At 38.8% G+C, this 22,552-nt stretch overlaps 1 protein-coding gene across 2 annotated transcripts; it reads right to left on the bottom strand.

Annotated features, from left to right (window-relative positions):
* Positions 1-510: 510 nt before the first annotated feature.
* Positions 511-16,071, bottom strand: arhgap35b (Rho GTPase activating protein 35b). Of its 2 annotated transcripts, none has more exons than XM_061962197.2 (7): positions 15,552-16,071; positions 6,864-10,752; positions 6,615-6,756; positions 4,728-4,805; positions 4,521-4,652; positions 4,251-4,356; positions 511-2,233 (listed from the first exon to the last, which is right to left on the bottom strand). In XM_061962197.2, exons 2-7 carry the CDS (start codon positions 10,581-10,583, stop codon positions 1,819-1,821), a joined length of 4,593 nt encoding a protein of 1,530 aa, XP_061818181.1. In that variant the 5' UTR covers positions 10,584-10,752; positions 15,552-16,071; the 3' UTR covers positions 511-1,818. The 2 variants fall into 2 exon arrangements, with proteins under 2 accessions (XP_061818181.1, XP_061818180.1); XM_061962196.2 differs by having other exon boundaries at positions 15,562-16,071.
* Between the last annotated feature and the right edge of the window lie 6,481 nt (positions 16,072-22,552).

Genomic DNA, 22,552 nt, shown 5'->3' with positions numbered 1-22,552 from the left:
CTGCATTGCTGAATCTGAAGGCTTCTGGCAGATTGGGTACAGCAAGGCAACATAAGCTAGCTGGATTCTGATTGGATAAAAACTCTATAACCTAAAAACAACAGCGCTGGAAGGAGCATAATATGACATGAAGAGAATATGAATACTTATATATTTAGGGAAAGTAAATTAAAAATTACTTTTATCTGTAATCATGATCAGGATTTCTGGTTATGTTAGGCCAGCAGAGAAGTCCTTGCTGGCCCTGACGGCACACCACTGCTCAATACTGTGTACTGACCGTAGTTCTATGCTAAATCACAGTTACAGTGCTCAAAATCCAAATACAGAGATGACTATGTAAGCGAGCATGTATCCCAATTTCTGTAATTTTCCATACCACAATTTCAGAAACAGCGCCCACTGGTGGTGAGATGTGAGTGTGACAACCATTCCCAATCTCCCCCGTTACTTACACAATGAAAATACGTACAGTGGTTACCTCATCAATAAAGCACAGGAAAGCTGAGGACAATTTTACAAGATTTAATTTATTAACTATCATACAGTTCACATAAGGCCTTCATCTTTAAACATGATTTATTTGTCAGACCAATTCCACGGTTTCCTCTTGGTGCGCAGTACGTTATAAGCTATTTGTATTTTTTTTTATTTTTTTTTTAAGTTCCATACTTGGACTAATTTCATATTTTCAAAACTGGAAGAGGCTTTTCATTCCGCCCTCCTGTGGTGTCTTTTTTTTTTTTTTAAATCATGCACTAAGTGGCCTTGAACCATTCACAAAAAATGGTAAAAATGGACTTTCAATCCTTGAAAATACACACTAGAAATGTTTCCTACCACTAACTTGATGCGTGTCGTTCATTCCACAGCGTACAAATGAACAAGCAGTACACACTCCTTGCTCAAGGTGGCGTGTTTAGAGATGATGCAGGTAAGATGATGCAGTATATTTTCATGACAGATTGTTGTGTGTACTTTACAGCTTTTAGTTAAAGCATTGTGATTCCTTGAAAAGAAAAAATTAGATCCAGTGATTGACACACTTGGGAAAGTTTAACACATTCAGCTCTTCAGTAATAATGAACAATATGCTAAAGTACGTAAACATGTGGTGGCGCTGTCCACGCATCATTTCTAGCATATGGTTTAAGAGTGTGGACACCACACATTGGGATTGGATGGGAATTTTACACCTTCAAGCATATCAGATCTGCCAAATAGGGCTGCCATAATTAAACCTGAAACATCCGAATGGGATCAACCAACGGCTAGAAAGGAGAAACAGGTCTAAAACTCTGACGGAATCAATGAAAGTTTTTACATAAGGGGAATCCTGTTTGCACTAAACGCCACACACACTCAACCACTAAATATGGACGATTCAAAAAATGTAATGCTACACTATCAAAAAGTGCTTCAGATAATTTTGTGGATACAAAAAAAAAGTATGTAAACAAAGTTTGATCTGCCAGAGCTCTGTTCTGAAGAGGCAATGGGTATGGCTGAGAAAATTAAAAACACAGTATGCCAAAATAAAAAAAAACATTAAAGTGCATCCCTGGATGTGTGAGCCCCACCCCATTGAAATAAATCCCCAAGGCCTCCATTAGAGGGCGCAATTTGCAGTGGACAAATCCAGTGGCAGTACTTCCATGAAGAAAAAGGAATAACAGATACAAACATGGTGGTCTTCCAGCTTACAGCTGTTCAGGCAACACTAGCAGGCCCCTCCTCTTGCCGTCGTAAAATGGTGTGCAAGTGCTCGTGTTTGCGTTGAGGTCCGGCGTCATCCTGGGCACACGCGGCTTTGTGGTCTCACAGTGTCTCCTGCTCAGTGGGGGAGTGGTGGGGGTGAGCATGCTGGTGCAAAGGAGGCAGCAGGGACTGCAGGGGCGACTGCGGGGTGGTGGGCGGCGACTGCTGCTGTAGGGGGCTGAAGTGTGCGCCCATGTGCGGCGGCGAAGAGCGGTAACAGGAGTAGGCCGAGGTGCCTCCCAGCGTGGTGGTGGGCGAGGCGGGGAGCCCCCCGAGGCCCGTGGGGGAGTCGATGAGGGGCTGGTTGTAGAAGAAGAATGCACACTGGTGGATGAAGGTCTCGATGATTGTCTGGTAGGTACGCGTGGCAGTCAGGGCGTCCATGGTGGTGAAATCTGGTCGCATGAGGGTGGGCCAGAAGCAGATGGACAAGTTCTCGCTGGTCATCAGGTTAAGCCTGTTCAGCTGGCTCACCCTGACAATCACACACATTTATTTGGTCACAAATTTTAAAAGAATATCCCTAAGCTGGAAAAAAGGTGAAAATAAACTAAAATGTATCTTCTTATTACATTTCCAAACCTCATTTGCAAGTCTTATTGTAGTAGACTTTGCATGCAGTTACAAATCCAACATTTTATGTGCCAGTCTAGTCTAATGTTTTGCCCTACAGTTTATATTTTAGGTATCGTACTTACACACACTTTTTTATTGTAATGTGCATCTTAGTTGTATTATAATTTTAGTTATACTACAGTTTGCAATTTTTTCACCCTTTTTTCCTGTCTGTGGTATACCTGAGGGAGGGGCTTGGACTATTTAAGGGAGGCTCTTCATTTAGTCAAGGTGGGAGTAGGTTTAACAGGTTGGTTGTGGAGAGTTGGAGTATAGTGCAAACAATGATTGGTGATTTTTGAGTGGCACATGTTTTTTTCATTCCTGCATTTTGTAAATACTTTTTTTTTGTATTCACTTTTCATTTTCACTAATTTTTGCACTGCATATATTTTTGCACCCGATGTACTGCTGTACTTGAGTTGGTGCAATAAACATCACCAACTCGAAATCTGCGATTTATCCATCATTGGTTGCATGGTTATATATCTTTTTGAGCGAACCCGCTCGATACTTTTCAAAATAAAGGGAACCACAAAAAATGTCATTATTGGCTTAATTTGAACAGAAAATATGTTTCTTATTGCAGTCAAATAACAATTTTTGCATTTAATAACAGTGAGAATACTAAACAACTTCTCTTTTAGTAGTAAATTGTAAGTAAGCAAATTGGTTACAAAGGCTCCTAATTTGGCTGCTGACGTATGCAGTAACATGTCATTTCCCATTGTAATATTTTGTCAAAATTATGAGGTACAAGTGGTAGTAAATAGATGGATGGATTATTAATCTACTTATTTATTTATTGTTAATATCTGATTACTTTTTATTATAACATATTCTATCTACACTTCTGTTAAAATGTATTAAAAACTTTGTATAATTTACTTAAGTTTTGGGTAATACTACAAATTTGGGTATCAATCCAATACCAAGTCAAGTCAGGGTCATACATTGGTCATACTTAAAGATCTCATGTGTCCAGGAACTTATTCCTGCATTTCTATACAAGAAAAAAAGACAGATTTTGTGATAATAAAAAATATTAAACTAATCCTTGTAGTATCGACTATATGTGGCTCTTGTACTTGCTATCGTTACAGTCGATATTTGTATAGCTCCACCCATTTGTTTACATTGAGGAACACTAGCTTGCTGTTAGCTATTGTGTCCTCCTACAGTGTGTAGTGAAGCATGTTTTGCTATTCCTCCTCCTGCAGGGATGATACTTGTAAGAAACGTAGTTTGTCGCCATAGAGGCGAAATCTAATGATTTAGAAATAGATAAAACATTGGGTGGACGGACGTTAGCTGCTAGCTAGCAAAGCAGCGCTTCAGTGTTTATAGCTCCACAACTATTGTTAGTTTTAAGCCAAAATAAATCCATTCTCCCCTCTGTCTCTACATTGTTTCTGCTTGCAAGTGGTCTGTGCATGTGTTGACTGGCGACATGTGCCTCGGCTCATATTACCAGTAATGTCACCACGGTGAGTCGTCATGTCCATGGAAAAAAAAAAGTACTGGTATTTTTCAAAGCCTTTATAATACCTTTTTTTAATGGATTAGTACCGTCGTACTAAATTAGTATTGCTATACCGTACAGTACAACCTTACTAAAGTATTTAGATTCTTAGTTTTTGTGTAACCCTATTGACTGACCAAGCGCTTCTGGGGGATGGTGAAGTGATTGCGCAGGAACATCATCTAGTCTAGTTTTATGACAAAAATAAATAAAATTGCCTTTTAATGCGTGTGTGTTGAAAACTCTGAGATAAAAATGTGAAAAATGCACTACCAATCCCCACAGTTTTAAAGAAATGTTTGTTAGTTATAAACAAAAACTACTTGAGCTAAGAGGTAATAAATAAGGAACTTACTTGTGTAAGTGGCTCACAACATATTTGAAGGCATCGTAATTCTCCCGGGGGAACCTCCTCAGGACATCCTTCATTGTGTACAGCCTCTGTTCTCTGTCATTGATTTCTGCGTTCACAGCAACAAGCCAGCATTAAAACCTTCTTCATCATGGCGGCGTCAACATTGATTTGATTCCAAGACGCCATAATGAAAATATGTCAAAACCCGCCCCACCCTTTTAGCTCCTTGAGCGAATCATCCCCCTTCCAAACCCAGCAGTGTTTGCTTACTGAAAGCATCCAGTAGGTCCACCTGCAGAGCACAAGGCACCAGGGGCTCAGGCAGCTCGGAGAAGAAGCTCTTAAGGGCTCCAGCCACAGTGTTTATGGAGAAGTCTTTCTCCACTAGGTCTAATCCATGGTCTGTACGAGCAGAAAAAAAGGTTCAAAGGTGCAAAAGGAGCTGGACTGAAAGATCACTTTGCTTTGTTAACTTACCCTGTTCAAACTGCCTCTGCATGCTTTCCATCTCGGACTTGTTCCCACTAACACGGTACAACCCTTCTGTGTTCAGACCTGAGGAACGAAGGGAAAATGAGTCATAGATGATCATACATTAACAAACGTTTGTTTTTACTGAAGCACTGATTGAAAGGGAATGTTTATTATTGCGGTTGTAGTTTTCAATGGTGTAGAACTGCACTGCATTTGAGTTTTGGCCAATACCAATATTAATCCGATATGATATCAGCATAAATATTAGTACATACTTTTATTATTTTTAATGTGGAACGTTAGAAAAGGCTTGATCAAGTGAAATTTCTCAGAAAACAATTGTAGGTATGAAAAACACAAACCTTATGATGGATTTAAGCTTTTGAAGTGGAGTGTTAATTTGTTTTTGGTGACACCGAGTGGTCACAATAATGTATTAAATTAAGGTCATGACGCAGGAAGTTGAATGATGCGAACCAGTTTGTTACTGGATACTTTCTAATACGCTTCTGTCTTGGAGACTTTGTATATGTACAGTAACTATAATTATTTGATACTTGTTATATTAACATAAAATTTGTTTTAGACTGCAATATTGTTCAATTAAGGACACCTACTACATATGTCTAGCTTGTGTGCTTAGCTGTTGTGTAGCTGCTAGCTCCTAGTAGCCTGTTTACATTTTGACTTCACTAAAATACAAGAAAATATCAAACTTGTGTGCTTATTGGAGGATATTTAGATGTTAACTGTTAGTCCAGCTTTGCACGAGTAATCACGCTGCAGGACTGCTTGTATCGGAGATTTTATCTGAGGTTTTAGATGCAAGCCGATATTTTTTGATACTTGTTATTTTGCTAATATCGGACCTATATCCGATATCTATATTGGATCGGGACATCCCTAATTTGTGCGCGTGCCTGCGTGTCTCTGAATTAGAGATCGAATGATATGTTTGTTTTTTCAGGGCAAATACCGATTATTAGTAGTTAAGGAGGCCGATAACCGATATTTGGAGACGATAGTTATTTGCATTAAACGTGATTTAAACATGAATAGTATATGTCAGTAAACAGCTGGACAAGGCTTTAAATTGTTTTTTTATACATAATTTTTGAGGAAACGTGAGACCTGTGGCAACATAATGTTTAATGCAGCACTAATGTTGAGGTTAATTTAGCACCAAACCTTTAATACATGTGTCTAATGCTGCGGGTCAGAGGAGCATCAACAATTGCATTGGAAAATATGGGCAATCTCCTGAAAAAATTGGTAAAAATATGGGATTCTTCTACATCACAATAACTCGCCATTTACTTAATTTTATAGCGGTTTATGGATGTAATACATTGTAAGGTTTTCTTGTGAGGACCCCTGAAATATTGCAAACATTTCAATAAAACAATTCTTAGCTCCTTCGCGTAGCTTATAGTTGAGACATTTGGGATCATAGCTGCGTAAGCTCTGCAATGGAAAAACGGCAACTCTTCACACGCAGGGCAAACAAACGGGCTCGTGCTTCAGCAGTGGTTAGAATTATCTACTTGGCTATTTATTTTTTTAAATAATGGTATGGGGGTGTATATGCTGATGTAGTTCTGTTGTAGTTTAAAAAAAAAGAGACTGATACCGATAAAAAAGAGGCAGATACCAATATACGTCAAAATGCAAAATATCGGCTGAATCTCTAGACTGATATCCTGACATAACACAGACTTTTTCAGACTTTTTTTGCTGGGTGAAAAAACATTTAAACACAGTAAAACCTCTTTTACAGTGATTTGTTTCAAACTTTTGATACAGCTCTTGCACTGCTTTTAATTGAGTTGTGAAAGCCACTGATTGTAAAGTAAAGCAACAAAAAAAATGATACACATTTAAAACACCCACCTGTGGTCTCGATAAAACGAACACACTTCTCAATGAAAAGTGGAATAGGTCTGTCTGGGGACACCACGTTGACTAAGGGGACCCCAAAATAAATACTCTCCACAGGCTTGGGGATAGCTGGACGTGGCTTTGCTCTTGTTTTCTAAAAGAAAAGACGGAAAGGTAATGAACTAGTATGCGGCATGAAGATTGTATTGTTCCTCATCGGAAACAGATTAAGATAACTTCTTATTACGGAAAAGGACCCACCTTGGCTGTTCGTCGCAGACTCTTCAGAATATTCCTCTTTTTGGGGTCCTCGTTCTCCTCATTCACCAGACTTTCACCTTTCAGCGTCCCGAAGTCATCTTCCTTTGACTTTGGAAGCGCTCCCATCTCGTCGTCGCTGCCAATGAAGCTCGTGCGGAAGCTGCTGAACTTGCCAAGCCTCTTAGATCGGTCGCGATAGAGTCGAGGCTTCACGGCAGCCGCTGAAAATTTCCTCCTGCGCTCTAGAGAGCTGCTGTCTGCTTCGCTGTCAGATCCATTGCCATTAGAGTGCCTCCTGTTGGAGTTACGTATAGTTATGATCTTTCCTTGCGTGCTGTCGTGTGGCACGGAGTAGATGATCTCTTCGTTGCTGGGGCGGGGTTTGGAGACAGCGTCTATTGGTTCGGCGTAGTCTGAGGGATCGTAGCCTACGTCGCCTCCAGGAACCCAGGTGACAGCAGATGGCAGGGATCGACGGTGGCCAAGTGTGTCGATGTACGGGTTTCGGCTGACTTTTCGAAAGTCGAAAGTTACGCCAGGTTTAACTCTCACGTGGGGTTGCACTTTGTTGTTGAGTTTGCTCTCAAAGTCTCTAATATCAGAGATAAGAGAGATGTCACTGGAGTCCAAGTCAGGCAGGTTGAAGCCCACACTATGAGATGTGAGAGTGCCATCATAGTACGGTGGCGATGGCTCAACATCATCCTCTGAATCCAGGAACATGGTGACAGGGCTGGGAGAATTACAACGTGGGGAGTACATGTTTTCATTGGTGCACGCTTCAGCAACATTATCGTACATGTGCGTGGCTTCCACAATGTTTCGCTTCTCCACTACCTCCATGAGAAACGGGTGGAACATTTCTATTCTGTGCAGGCCTCCCACAACACCACCAGATCCACAGACCACACTATTGAAACGCCCTTCGATCTCATGGGCAAGTTCCTCTCCTTGAATCTGCTGTTCACGGGCGTAGTCGCTTTCAGCAAGCTCGGCCTGGCTATCTCCCACTGCCAACAGCTGGACTGGGATGATGTCCTGAACCTCACACAAGAATGCACACAGGGTCTCCAGGGAGGCCTTTCGGGACACAGAATATACTGCCATGTAACCGTGTACCAGTCTACTCTTCCGTAAAGTAAAGGAGGCGTGGTATGAGAGAAGAGAGAGCTCTATAGCCAGCTTATGTCCTGCAATAGTCTGCTCGACCAACACAGAGGTGCCGCTGTTTGACATGGGCCTGCAGTGCTGATGCATCAGAAAGGGAAATAAGAGCTGCTCAATGTCGTAGGAGTCACCACACATCAAACACATGACAATGCGAAGATCTGCCTCTGGAACCGGCTGATGGGGAGAGTCTCTCAGACCTGGGGGCTCAGGGAGGTGAGGTGGGGAGCTGCTATTGAACGATGTGCTCCTCCGAATATCCAGAAGCCCCCTTAGTACTTGGTTGATTTGTGACTCACTGACATTATGCCCATAACCTACACCTGGAGAGGCAGGATCTAGAAAGCTACACTGCAGCCTCCTTGCAACCTGCTGTCCCTGCGTTATTAAATTTAAGGCAGTTTCTCCTCCGATGTCCACATATGAGCCTACACCTCTTTTAGTGACTAAGAGCAGTGATGTCTGCAGCTGTGCCAGCTGGCTGTCTCTCCGACCTAGTGTTGATTCCCTAAGACGCTCAAGGCTTTCAATCACGTAGGAGAGGGACTCTTTTGAATTATACAGACACAGACATCCGTGAGGGGTGAAAGTCGGGGTGTGGAAAGAATTTACAGGCAGGCGTACATTTCCTTCAATGGGCCGCAGTGTCAGCTCATACATCTTCCCGTCGAGGATGTACCAGTCATCATTTGTGCAGAGAGCTCTAATCTCGTTGGCAAATTCCCTGGCCAGCCCATCCTTCCCCAGAATGACAAGATTGATTCTGTCAGCCTTTGTGTCCCCGAAATGAGCTTTCACATCAAAAAATGGGTAACATGTAGGGAATCGTGATGCAAGGAGTTGTTCGATCTTTGAGTCTCCACAGTGGGGACTGTTAGGACAGGTCTCTTTAGTAGGGTGATATACAAAATGGATATGCTTCAATACCAGGGCATCTCTTTCAGCTGGGAGCTTTTGCAGCGCTTTAAATCTCTGCTCCTCTCCTAACACTTCTTGAATTGCCCCCATCTTTTCCTTACTTGGCTTGGCATCCACTTCAAGTTCATAAAAAAGCTCAGAGTACTCCAGTAAGAGCTCCTGGAAATCTTCTTTAGCGCGATCAATAATCTCCTTCTGATGGCGGTTGTAAAGCTCCAAGTACTCTGGTTCCTCTAGCCACTGGTAGAACTCTTCATTCATGATGAAGCTACGAGCCTCCTCCCACGGTCTACCAGGTGTGACAAAGGGAGAAGAGGACAGTTTCTGTTTAAACTCAAGCCTCATCTCTGCACGGCGGCTTTCATTACGCAAATGCTCCAGGTGGGCATTAAATAATTCCTCTGCTTCATCAGTTTCCAGAAGATCTGATGGGATCCGCTCATCCTTCATGTTGTCGATATGAGATGTGTCTTCCCAAGGAGAGTCCTCCAAAACAACAAACCAGTGGGCAAAGTGCTGCTTAGACTCAAGCACCTTCTGTACGCCAGACCAGCTCAGCTGGTCTATTTCATCGAGATCAGGCACCAAAGAGCTGAGTGCAAGAGGGAGAGTGCTTAGATATATTTTACGACGCCTCTCAATGTGCTCCTGCTTTAGACGATAAACATGCTGTTGAAAAAGCTTCTTGCATTTAGCCGTCCCCTCCAAGAAGACATATTCCTTGTATTCCGGAGAGGTATTCATGCGTAGACTGGTGTTAAGCCAGGTTTCGTTATGATTCTTCACTATCCGGTTGATTAACCATTCATAACGATCCTTGGCAGAAGCGATCTGCTGACTCTGGAGCTTTAGTGCTTCAAAATAAGGGATGATCTTGGGCTTGCCTCTACTTTTATCAATCAGCTGAACCAATGTGAGGTAGGCCAGGTCTACGTTTATGTTTGAACGAGCAGATGTCTCAACTACTGGTAGACTCTTTTTAGTGATAGCAAAGGTATGTGCATCTTTGATATAGCGCTCAACTCCTTCATCACACTTGGTGAGGACTAACACTATGGGTTTCTTAGTCTTGCTAAGCTGACCATAGAGGTTTGTGACAAACTTCAGCTGGTCATCAAAGTTGCGGTTCATGCCCCGGCTAACGTCGACACACAGCAGGAAACCGTCAACCTGCAGTTTACCTTCAGGCATTTGCTTTTGCTCAAAGTCCTGCTCGAGACCCAATTGATCTGTACAGAAGTACATGAGCTTCTCTGCTGATGCCAGCTTGGTGGCGGCCGCCCGTTTGATGTAGGGCTGCATAGCGGTGCTACGATGGGGCTGAAATGTTTGGTCATCAATGAATTCCGTTTGCTCCACAACATGCATTCTACACTCAGGCCCTTCCTCCAGGAGGCGTGAGACTTCCCCCCAAAAGAGAAAGTGATCATTATTAACCACTCGACCCCCAAAGTCACTGGTGCTCAACACTGACGTGTGGTCCAGGTAGAAGTCATCTGCGCTGGGCCGTACGTACCTATTACAAAGGCAGGACTTTCCTACCCCACATTGTCCTTTCTCTTTCTCCGTACCCGATAAACCCACCACAATAAGGTTGTAAATGGGGGGTCGGACATCTTGCTTTTTCGCCATCATAATTGACTGACGATCATTTTGCCATAAATAGCCACTGTGTAAAAGTTTTGCTTAAATGTTTGCCCATAAAGTTGCTGAAGGGCTCAAATTTCAATTTCTTCTCTACTTTTAATTTAAACAGTGGTGGAATATGTGGTGAAGGTTCTTTTATTCATCCGCTATGCAAGTCCTGCAACAAAAAACACAAGAGAAATATATGTTAGACAATATGCTCTTATTACATGAGAGTATCAATAGGTTCAGACTATGGCAAACACTCAGCAAATACTAAGGAAATAGACACGTCTAGTAATACAGGCAAAGGAAATTGCGTATGATCAGCCAATGTAATGGTTGATGACATGTTAGAGGTAGATTTACAGTGAATATTAAAAAAATATTAGTTGATTTGTTTTCCATTAAACCATCATAAACAAGTACTCCCATCGTAGATGTCCAAAAATATGCCATTTTATCACATCAATTTCCTATTTTGCCTGATCATATCTTGTCACATTAAATCAAGGTCAAAGTGATTGACTGTGAAGGACCCTGGTGGGAGTGTGTGCTCTTTAAATGACATTTTTGTCATCTTAAAAATCCTTGTGCTGCAACTATAAAATGACTTATAATACCAGAGTACCTCATTACAGACTCTCTTAACCAAAGGAATACAACGCTCATATGGCCCTTTTCTGTAAGAAAAGACTGGACACAAATGAAAAATATAATGGCCCATAAAATAAGGGGTTATTAATTTGACATAATTCTGATGGTGTCATGGTTTAACACACCCATACGCGTAAACATATTCAGTTGGACAGGCCAAACCAATCAATGCATCCATGGTGCATTGCTGAGCTATGTAAAAGTAAAAGTGATCCATCACCGTGGCAATAACATACAGTAGCCACTGAGCTCCTCAAGTCAGTGTTACAGCTTGTTGAAGTACACTAACACATTTTGTGAATTTGTTGAATGTGTACCTTTTTAGCGAGGATTGGGAATAACAAAAAGTGGCAGAAGACTGTAAAACGCTATACTTTCTCAAAACAGCAATATTCTAATTTGTATAGTTATTTGGAATATAAAGCCTAAGCATTAGATTTTTCTATAAATAAATCTGATATCTTCAATTGCCACAATTTTACTGTAAAAGTTATGGTGGTTTTAAGGCTTATTACTGTAAATGGAAAAATGGTTCTGTTGTTAACAGTGAAATGGCAACTGAGCTGCCAGTTTGATTTTTACCGTAAAATTTACAGTTGTTATATTTACAGTGTATTCCTGTAAATAGAAAACGGTACAACTGCTAGTTTTTTTACTTTAAAATCTTTTGTAATCGGTGTACAATTTGATGGATAACTTGCTTTAAAATTATAAGTCGAGCAGATAGATAGCAGAAGTATTTATTTTTATTTTAACAAAAATGTTTGGAATGAATGGTAATATAATTTTTATTTGCATTATTTTTTTTTAATATGCAACTGCACTGTGTTTTTTGTTTCAGATACACATTATTTCCAGGCTATTGCAGGCCACATACGTGTGGCGGGCCAGATCTGGCCCCCGGGCCTTAACCTTGACATCTGTGGTCTGAATGATATCAATTAATTTATATTTGGCCATTTGTGACAGACTTAATCCTTCATGTATCACATGTGACTGTCTTCATATGCAAAATACATCATTTGAGATTTTATATCGGAGGTTGCCCTTTTAAAACTGTACCTGTAGGGGTACAATTCCTTGCCACTGAGGTTGCCTTGTTCACTTGACACTTAAATTAGAGCTGCAACGATTAATTCCATTAGAAAAAAGCTTTGATTTATATTATGTTGCTTCGATTAATTGTTTAATGAATGTAATTTATAAACATTTATTGTCCAGAATTTTAAATGTGAACATAGCTTCGCACGGCCGCTACAATAGAGCGCACATGAGAGCGATGGTGTGTTAGTGCCATAATCTGTGTGGTGGCAAACAGCAAAGAGTTTGAATCTTTTTTTAAATCAATGCACAAATGTTAAAAGTGCAATTTCAATGTTAATGATGTGCATTTATTAGTATAAAGAATAATCTTTGTTTATTTAATCTATTTTCTCTCAAATACACATTGAAACGATAAATGTATGTTTCATCCGATTACTTGATTAATCTAACAAACTAATCGATTATTCGATTACTAAAATAATCGATAGCTGCAGCCCTAATCCCAATCGCCATTTTATAATGATTTTATGTGCAGCCCCAACTAATACACTCTTTTTTTTTTTTTAAAGCCATTCATAGTATTGTCTTATGAAAAGTACACTTCTGTGTGCAATTTATTTTTCTAACAGCTGTATTTTGTCAAGTGTTCAAGAATTCCTTAAATGAGGATTTCCAAATTAGGTATTAGGACTAAATCTGTTATTTTATTCAGGAAAAAAAATAACAAAGCAAAATACAGGCCACTAAACTCAAAGTTTGATATAACGTGGTTGTTGGGGTGGGTAAAATACCGATCGCTTTATATAAAAGTCCTTATTTTTTACCCTTTTCTTTTCGAAAAAGTTATGCACATAGCTCGCCTGCCTAAACCTGTTTGTCTATTTGTGACGTGAATGGTGGATTGTGCTCCCACAACACAGAATGGGGCGAGCACTATCCAGCCACCAGTTGGTTTGGACATCACTGGGTTGATATTTAGTTTTTTTATTAATTTTTTTTTTTTTTTTTTTTTAATTCTATTTTTGGAGACTTTTATGAAGATTTATTGTGTAAATTTGTAAAATATGCGATAATTTGGTGTTTAACTCTGGTGGAAAAAAACGGGCGGAAATTTAAGCTCCACGGCACATCGCGTTATATGGAACATTGCGTTATATACTGTAGAACCGGACTATATCGAACTTTGAGTGTACCGTATTTTTCAGATCATAGAGTGTGTCAGATTATAAGGCGCACTGCCGATAAGCGGGCCTATTTACATACAAGAGGTGCAACAATTATAAGGCGCATTAAAGGGCTCATCTTATGATTTGATTTCTACATTTAAAACACTTATTTGTGGTCTACATAACATGTAATGGTGGTTCTTTGGTCAAAATGTCGCCGATATTATGTTTTACAGACTGTCTTCAAGCCAATTTCTTAACGTTTATTCATGATGCACCCTTTTGTGGGCGGTCCTATTTACACGGCTCCACTTTGACAGTCTTCTTTCCATCATCTTTGTTATACCGGTAGTTTTTAGCGCTTCCAAAGCGAGTCTACTGACAGATATGAATTAGAACTGTACGCTACTCTTTATTATAAATGGCAAAAGCGGAGGATGAATGCCCCACAAGAGGATAGAGAAAAAGAAAGAGCTTATTGACTGCGGCGCGGACTACAATGGCAGACACACGCAAATTTTTGGTACTTATGCAGATCCCAAATACACATCAGCAGGTACCAAAATGGAAGAAAAATTAGTTTTGCATAATATTGCGAAACAAAACGCAAAATAATAGGTTTCCTAATAGGTGCCATTTTGGGGTCCTTATACACACACCATAATAATCCCCTTATGTTGAAGCACAGTACGTCTGACTACGGTAGCTTAAATGCTTCACGTTCCATCAAGCGGTGTGGCTTCATAGCTTACCAAAGTCATACTGCAACATTTTGACAGATTTTTGAGTGCCGTGAGTAATGTTCTAAATTCTAAATGAAACATCAAAGTTTTTGTGTTTTTATTTGCTTGCAGGTACGTGCTAGCGTCATTTATTGAACAGGCGTCAGTTAACTTGCAGTCCACAAATATCTCTTATGTGTGATGGGTCACACTTATCATTACACCTAGTACCACATAAAATTGATTAGGTCAGTAAGCACAACAACAATTAATACATACATTAGGTGCACCAGGTTATAGGGCCCACTGTTCATTTTTGATAAAATTAAAGGATATCAGGTGCGCCTTAAAGTCTGAAAAATACTGTACATGCAGGAAAAATAAGGAATACTAAAAGGCTAACGTTGAAATGCTATTTTAGAATAAAGTCATAGTACCAAAATAAAAAGCACAATTTTATGAGAATAACATTGTAATGACAAAAAAAGTTTTTACAAGAATAAAATCGGAAATTCAAGGTAAATAAAGTTGCATCATAAGATGTCATACATTTAGTTGTAATTCATGAACATGTGGTATGTTTAAAAACAATCTTAATGTGTAGTAAATAGCACAGCAACACCATCGCTAGGATTGTATATTGTTTATTACAACTATTTTAAAAAGTATGTTTTATCCGATCAATCAAACAAACTAATCGACAGACTCGAATACTAAAACTAATCGATACCAGCAGCCCTAATTTGTATAGCTTGATGTCAAAAAGGTACCAACAATTGGAGCGCATAACATGATTAACAATAGCGTGTCCGTATTGCAATAGGAGACATTGGAATTTATCTTGACAATTCTAAATAAGGAGAAGTAAATAAGCAGACACATTTAGCTGGGGTCAGAACCCACTTGTACTAGCAGTCCACATTTCTCAGCTGGGCTAGGCCTGACATCCCAAATAAATTCCCTGCTGCTTCCTGAAAGCAACCTGGGGGCTCATGCAAACAAAGTCACTACCTTAATCGACTTAAAACGTTACATACTACTCTCTTATCATTTTGCAAAAGGATTACCAAGGGGGGCAGTCAGTCACAAGAGGGTCTGACCACGCCAGGCCTGCTGCTGTCTATGATGAGATTGCAGAATAATGTGTTTTCACTATCACTTCTACTGTTCAAACAGTGCTTTATGGAGACAATAAAGCCATAAATACAGTAAGAGGGCGTGCATGCCATTGCACATATCTGCCCTTCTCCTGCTGCATCTGTCAACCTTGCCGCAGCCCAGCCGCCTGATGTGCAGCCGCATAAAGCCATACAAAACACACCTTGGCTGGGGCCGGTGAGCTACAGCTAACATTCAATATGTGATTGTTAATAATAAACAACAGTTACCATTGCTTACCATCTCCTCTTCGGCATCGCTTGTTTTTGTTGTTGATGTTTTTTGTTGGGTTTTTTTTTTTGCACCGATGCAACTGAAAAACACTGTAAAGGCAATAAATATCCCCAAAAAGACAAAAACAATCCACTTTTCAAAATAAATCCCCGGTGTGCAAAACAACAACAAAAAAGCCTGAAAGCCGTCCTCTTCTTCGCTTCACCACGTTGCTGGCTTTTCACTCATTATTGTGTCCATTGTTGTGCACATTTAAAGCTGGGCCGGCCGCACACGCCTCACACAAAACGGGCCACTTTGTTGCAATCGTCTCGCTGCAAAACATCCACCGTTGCGTTCAAGTGTCCGAGCGAGATCGCCTGCGTGAAAGTGAGATTTGAGCCAGCTTTTCCCGATAATGGCGGCGGTAGCGGTGGTTGTAGCAGTGGGGGCCCTCCTCCTTCCCTGGACCCAGTCCTTCTCTTCTTTTCTTCGGGAGAGCGAAGCGGTGCAGGCAGAGGCGGCGGAGAGAGGGACTCACCCAGCGGCGCCCGCACACTACTGCAGCACAGCTAGATCAGAAGGCTGGGCGGGTCGACACAAACATCGACCGCGTCGATACCGAGGGTGGTACCCGTGACAAACTTTTTGACTCGGGAGGCCTCATTCGGAGTTAGCAGAGGTGGGTAGAGAAGCCAGAAATTGTACTCAAGTAAGAGTACTGTTACTTTAGAGATTTATTACTCAAGTAAAAGTAAGGAGTAGTCTCCCAAATATTTACTTGAGTAAAAGTAAAAAGTATGTTGTAAAAAAACTACTCAAGTACTGAGTAACATACACACACATATCATATATATATATATATATATATATATATATATATATATATATATATGCTTGCTTGCTTATGGTTGTCCATCGATTCGATGATGACCATCTTCTTTTATTTATGAGTCTGCTGATGTTTGAAAAGTCCGATCTTTTGAGGTCAGAGACTCAGGTAAAGAAGATACCTGCGCAATGATGGTTTTTAGAGTGGCATGAGGGGTGCGCTTTTCCCAACGCCACTACCTTGATTGTAAGAAGATCGTTCCAGTGGCAAGGGAGACCCTAGACGACCGGCATCTTCTTACAACTGCAGGAAGCTGCCGGAATCCAGGTTTTTGGGAAACCGCCTCAAAGCTTGCCGCCACCAGCTTGCTTTTCTGTCAGGGTGTGCTCCCTTAGCTTTCGTCCGCTTTTACAGCCATTGTGGTGCTTCTCACTGCTACCATCTTCTGCCTGCTCCACCGTTGAGGTCTTCGGGATCACTCTTAGTCTGGACTCTACCCTTCGACCTGTTCGGCTTGGGTAACCCTGCCAGGAGTACAAGACTCCAGCCGACATAGCTCTAGGGGTCATGGAGACGCGCAAAGTGCCCCACCACGATAAGGTGGTGATCCCGTCGGGACACATATATATATATATATACACACACACACACACACACATACATACATATATATATATATATATACACACACACACACACATATATATATATATATATATATATATATATATATATATATATATATATATATATACACATAGATATATACAGTATATAATTTATATTTATTTTTTTTGCCGTTTTTGTTTACATGTTAATAGTGTTTTAATGAATATACATGCATGTTTAACACATAGAGATTCCTTTCTTTCATGAAGACAAGAATATAAGTTGGTGTATTACCTGATTCTGATGACTTGCATTGATTGGAATCAGACAGTAGTGATGACAAACGTCCACGTTTTCAAATGGAGGAGAAAAAAAGTTCCTCCTTTCTGTCTAATACCACATGAAAGTGGTTGGTTTTTGGCATCTTATATGTCCAGCTTCCATATTCGTTTTTATACACTTTACAAGAAATACATTGGCGGCAAACTCCGTAGCTTGCTAGCTTGTTTGCGCAGGCTTTCGGAGACTCTTATTTTGAAAGCGCAGGCGCGATGGAGCGGCACTTTTATTGTGAAGACAGGAACTGTGCAGTCAGTCTTTAGGCTTTTGACGGGGTGTACGGTTGAAATAAAAATTGTCTTTTTTCCTTCACACTTTTGATTGATTGATTGGAACTTGTATTAGTAGATTGCACAGTACAGTACATATTCCGTACAATTGACCACTAAATGGTAACACCCCAATAAGTTTTTCAACTTGTTTAAGTCAGGTCATGTGACCCCTGGCTCTGTTTGATTGGTCCAACGTCACCAGTGACTGCATCTGATTGGTGGAACGGAGTGAACGTCACCAGTGACAGTATTTGTTGAAACGCAGGCACTATGAAGGTCTGTCTGACAGACCAAAACAAACAAAGCGTGCATTAACAGATCGATAAAAATTAGTAGCGAGTAGCGAGCTGAATGTAGATAAAAGTAGCGGAGTAAAAGTAGCGGAGTAAAAGTAGCGTTTCTTCTCTATAAATATACTCAAGTAAAAGTAAAAGTATGTTGCATTAAAACTACTCTTAGAAGTACAATTTATCCCAAAAGTTACTCAAGTAGATGTAACGGAGTAAATGTAGCGCGTTACTACCCACCTCTGGGAGTTAGTGCAGGGGTCCTCAAACTTTTTGACTCGATATACAGTATAAATACGCATATGAATATGTAGAAATATATATATTTAAGTTAAAGTTAAAGTACCCATGATTGTCACACACACACTAGATGTGGCGAAATTATTCTCTGCATTTGACATCACCCTTGATTACACAGGGGAGCAGTGAGCAGCAGCGGTGGCCACGCCCGGGATTAATTTTTGGTGATTTAACCCCCAATTCCAACCCTTGATGCTGAGTGTCAGGCAATGGTTCCCATTTTTATAGTCTTTGGTATGACTCTGCCGGGGTTTGAACTCACGACCTACCTATCTGAAGGAAAGGATTCCAGATCCCGGGTCAGTTGAGGACTTGAATTACATCATAGATAGAAATCCTCCATAATGTGGCAAAAGAGGAAATAATTGTAAAGGAATGAAAATCCAAGACCCCAACTGACTGTCACAGAATGATATGAAAGTGAAAAAAAAGTTATTAAAGAAACGTCAGAACCTTAAACATATATCAACAATCTATCATTTCAAACAGGCACATTCCCAAACAAAATGCAAATAAAAAAAGTTGTACATTTATAAGACTGGAGACAAACACCAGAACAACAAAATACTTGAAAAAGTATTCAGTAACACATTGGATAAATTCATAAATAAAAGTGGACCACTTGCAGAGAACCAATACGGACCCAGAGCCAACATTTAATCATCAATGGCATTAATCAAAACAAAAGAGGAAATTACCAATGCAATAGATGGTAAACAGTGTGCAGCTGCAGTATTTATGGATCTAACTAAAGCATTTGTCACAATTATTCATAATATCTTAATTAACAAATTAAAACGGTCAAATTAGAATCAGAGGGTTGTGTCCTGAACTGGGTAAGAAGCTACTTAATCAACAGGAGGCAATACCTAAAGATAGGTGAAAATATGTCAACACACTATAGATATTATGCAGCGTACCCCAGGGATCAATACCGGGACCACAATTGTTCAATCTTCATACAAGTGACATGACTTGAAGTTAGTCCTATTTGCAGATGTTTTGTTCAGGAGAGAACACACAAAAGCTAATACAAATAATAACAGAAGAAATTAACAAATTAAAAAGATGGTTTGACAAAAACAGACTACCTTTGAATTTCAATAAAAGAAAAATAATGCTATTCAGTAACAATAGAAGAGAAAGTCAAACACAAATACAAATATAGTAAACATTGAAAGGGTGAAATAAATCTAGTTTTTGGGAGTGATAATAGATGATACAATGAAATAGAATTCTATTATCAAATGTATACAACATAAGGTGGCAAGAAATATTTATTTAACCAAAATATGTTCTAGACCAAAAATCACTCCAGTTCGCTAGTGTTTCCATATCTGAGTTATTGTGTAGAAATATGGGGAAATAATTACAAAAGTACACTTCATTCACTAACTGTGTTACAAAAAAGATCTATTTGAATAATACATAATGTTGGCTATAGAAAACATACAGACCCTTTCTTTATTTATTGAATAAAAAATATTAGAATTCAATGATTTGGTGCATTTGCAAACAGCTAAAATGATGTACAAAGCAAACTATAACCTGCTATCCAAGAACGTGCAACAATTCTTTTCAACAAAAGAGGTGAAATACAACCTCAGAGAAAAAAAGTAATTAACAACATTGGTATGCACGTACAACACTTAACACCATTAGCATGTCAGTATGTGGAATTATAAATTATGGAATGGATAAAGCAAACAAGATCCAGGTTTAGAAATTGTTCACAATGTTTACAAAGTACAAGAAAGAAGAATTATTATACTTAATGAAAATAAGATATTATTCATCTCATTAAATGAATCACAACTGACTTAACTATTAAGAGAATGTGTGTATATGTATGTATATGTGTGTATGTGTATGTATGTATGTATATGTATGTATATATGTATATATTTGTATGTATGTGTATGTATATGTAAAAATGTGTATGTGTGTGTATGTGTACATATATATATGTATGTGTATGTATATGTATATATGTATGTATGTATATTTCTGGGGTTACGCTCTGGGCCTGCTTGTCAGGCGGGGGTCGGCGCCTCAGGCTACTGCATCCGGACTGCGTGTCTGGAGCTCCTGGGTCCCACCGTCCATCCCTTCCGGGGGCCTGCTGGGTCTAGTCCCTGCGTCTATTGTGGTAGCTTGGTGCTGCAAGGTATTCCGAGGTGCTGCGAGCCGGCCAGCTGCTGGGGGGGTAGTGACCTTGTGTGTCAGCATGTCCGTGATCTTCTTTTAATTCTTTTTTTTTTTTTTTTTTTTTTTTTTTTTTTTTAATATATATAATAATGATAATTATATATATCAAATAAAACAAATAAAACAAATGGTTTATCGATAAGCCATTTTTTATTTATTTATTTATTACAACGCCGAAATAGGCCTAACAACGCCAATGGTTGTAATTCTGTAGCACTTTGAGATTTGGAATCAAATGTAAAGTAGATTACAAATACAATCTATGATATGAATAAATACTATATATTATATATATTATATATATATATATATATATATATATATATATATATATATATATATATATATATATATATATATATATATATATATATATATATATATATAATGGTTGTAATTCTGTAGCACTTTGAGATTTGGAATCAAATGTAAAGTAGATTACAAATACAATCTATTATATAAATAAATACTATATATATATATATATATATATATATATATATATATATATATATATATATATATATATATATATAGTATTTATTTATATAAATAAATACTATATATATATATATAGTATTTATTTATATAAATACTATATATAGTATTTATATAAATAAATACTATATATATATATAGTATTTATTTATATAAATAAATACTATATATATATGTATATATATATATATATATATATATATATATATATATAGTATTTATTTATATAAATAAATACTATATATATATATAGTATGTATTTATATAATAGATTGTATTTGTAATCTACTTTACATTTGATTCCAAATCTCAAAGTGCTACAGAATTACAACCATTATATATATATATATATATATATATGTATATGTATATATGTCCTTATGTAACATCACCAGAATGATTGACAATTAGGAGGACCAATAGTCAACATGATCCACCCAGAAATAAATAAAACAAATGGCTTATCGATAAGCCATTTAAAAAAAAAAAAGTTTTAATATTTATTCATATGTATCATTATTCTCCTACTCACCTTTCCAGTAGAGGCCTCTCCCCTCTCACTTTCAGTGCTCCTCTGCCCTAACTCCTACAGGTCAATAGGGGTTGTGGAGTGATTATTATTATTATCTAACGATGATAGTCATACGTGAATGAGCTCAGCTCTTCTTCTCCTCCATGTGTAAAGTGAGAAACACAGCTCGATGCTCCAGAAGGAAGTAACCCCAAAGATAGCAAATGGTAAAAAAGAGTGCACATTTAACTTCATAAATAACCAGGACCTTCATGATGCATTTCAGGCTAACCAGCTAACTTAGTAGCAGCATTGTTTTAGAGCGGGAATGTAACTTTTTGTCAAACACAGACCTGGTGTAAAGTGGAGCTAAACCATTTTACTACAAGCAGTGATGAATACTTACTTTCTTGAAAAAGTTTCTTATGTCCATTTTGCATCCGTTCACGTTCTTGTTCTGCAGTGCTGTGTGCTAATGTGCTTCGTACACCTGCAGGACCGCAAGCAAGGTCGCACAGAAAATGCGGACTGGATTTTGAGTGATGTGGGCATTTTCTATATGAACAAGTGGAATGGATAGGATACCGACGCACTAAAGGGGCTCTCTACCTTACGCTATGAAGAGAGGAAACATATTCGGGCCACTTTATAATGAATATGTTGGCATGTATTTGTAAAAAAAAAATATATATATATATATATAACACCAAATTATTTAAGGGGGCTTGAGCCCCCCTAAAATAGGCCTAACAACGCCAATGCTAAGCCATAATTTCGCATATCGTGGTTAAAGGTATAAAATGTCTATTTGTGTGTAATTGTTTAGTTAAAATGCACCAAACAATTAATCATTTAAAAAAAACAAGTAATTATGCACTAAGGCAGGGGTGTCCATTTGGTCGATCACGAGCTACCGATCTATCGCGGAGGATGTGTCAGTCATCCGAGGCATAAAAAAAAAATAGACACACAAATTACCGATCATCAAGCGTCATTATACCATGAATAGATTTAAGTGGACCCCGACTTAAACAAGTTGAAAAACTTATTCGGGTGTTACCATTTAGTGGTCAATTGTACGGAATATGTACTGTACTGTGCAATCTACTAATACAAGTCTCAATCAATCAATCAATCAATCAATTATGACGTCACTTGATTG

The sequence above is a fragment of the Nerophis lumbriciformis genome, linkage group LG09 (assembly GCF_033978685.3).
Source record: "Nerophis lumbriciformis linkage group LG09, RoL_Nlum_v2.1, whole genome shotgun sequence".
In the NCBI taxonomy this organism is placed as follows: Eukaryota; Metazoa; Chordata; class Actinopteri; order Syngnathiformes; family Syngnathidae; genus Nerophis; species Nerophis lumbriciformis.
This window is presented reverse-complemented; position numbering and strand designations above follow the sequence as displayed.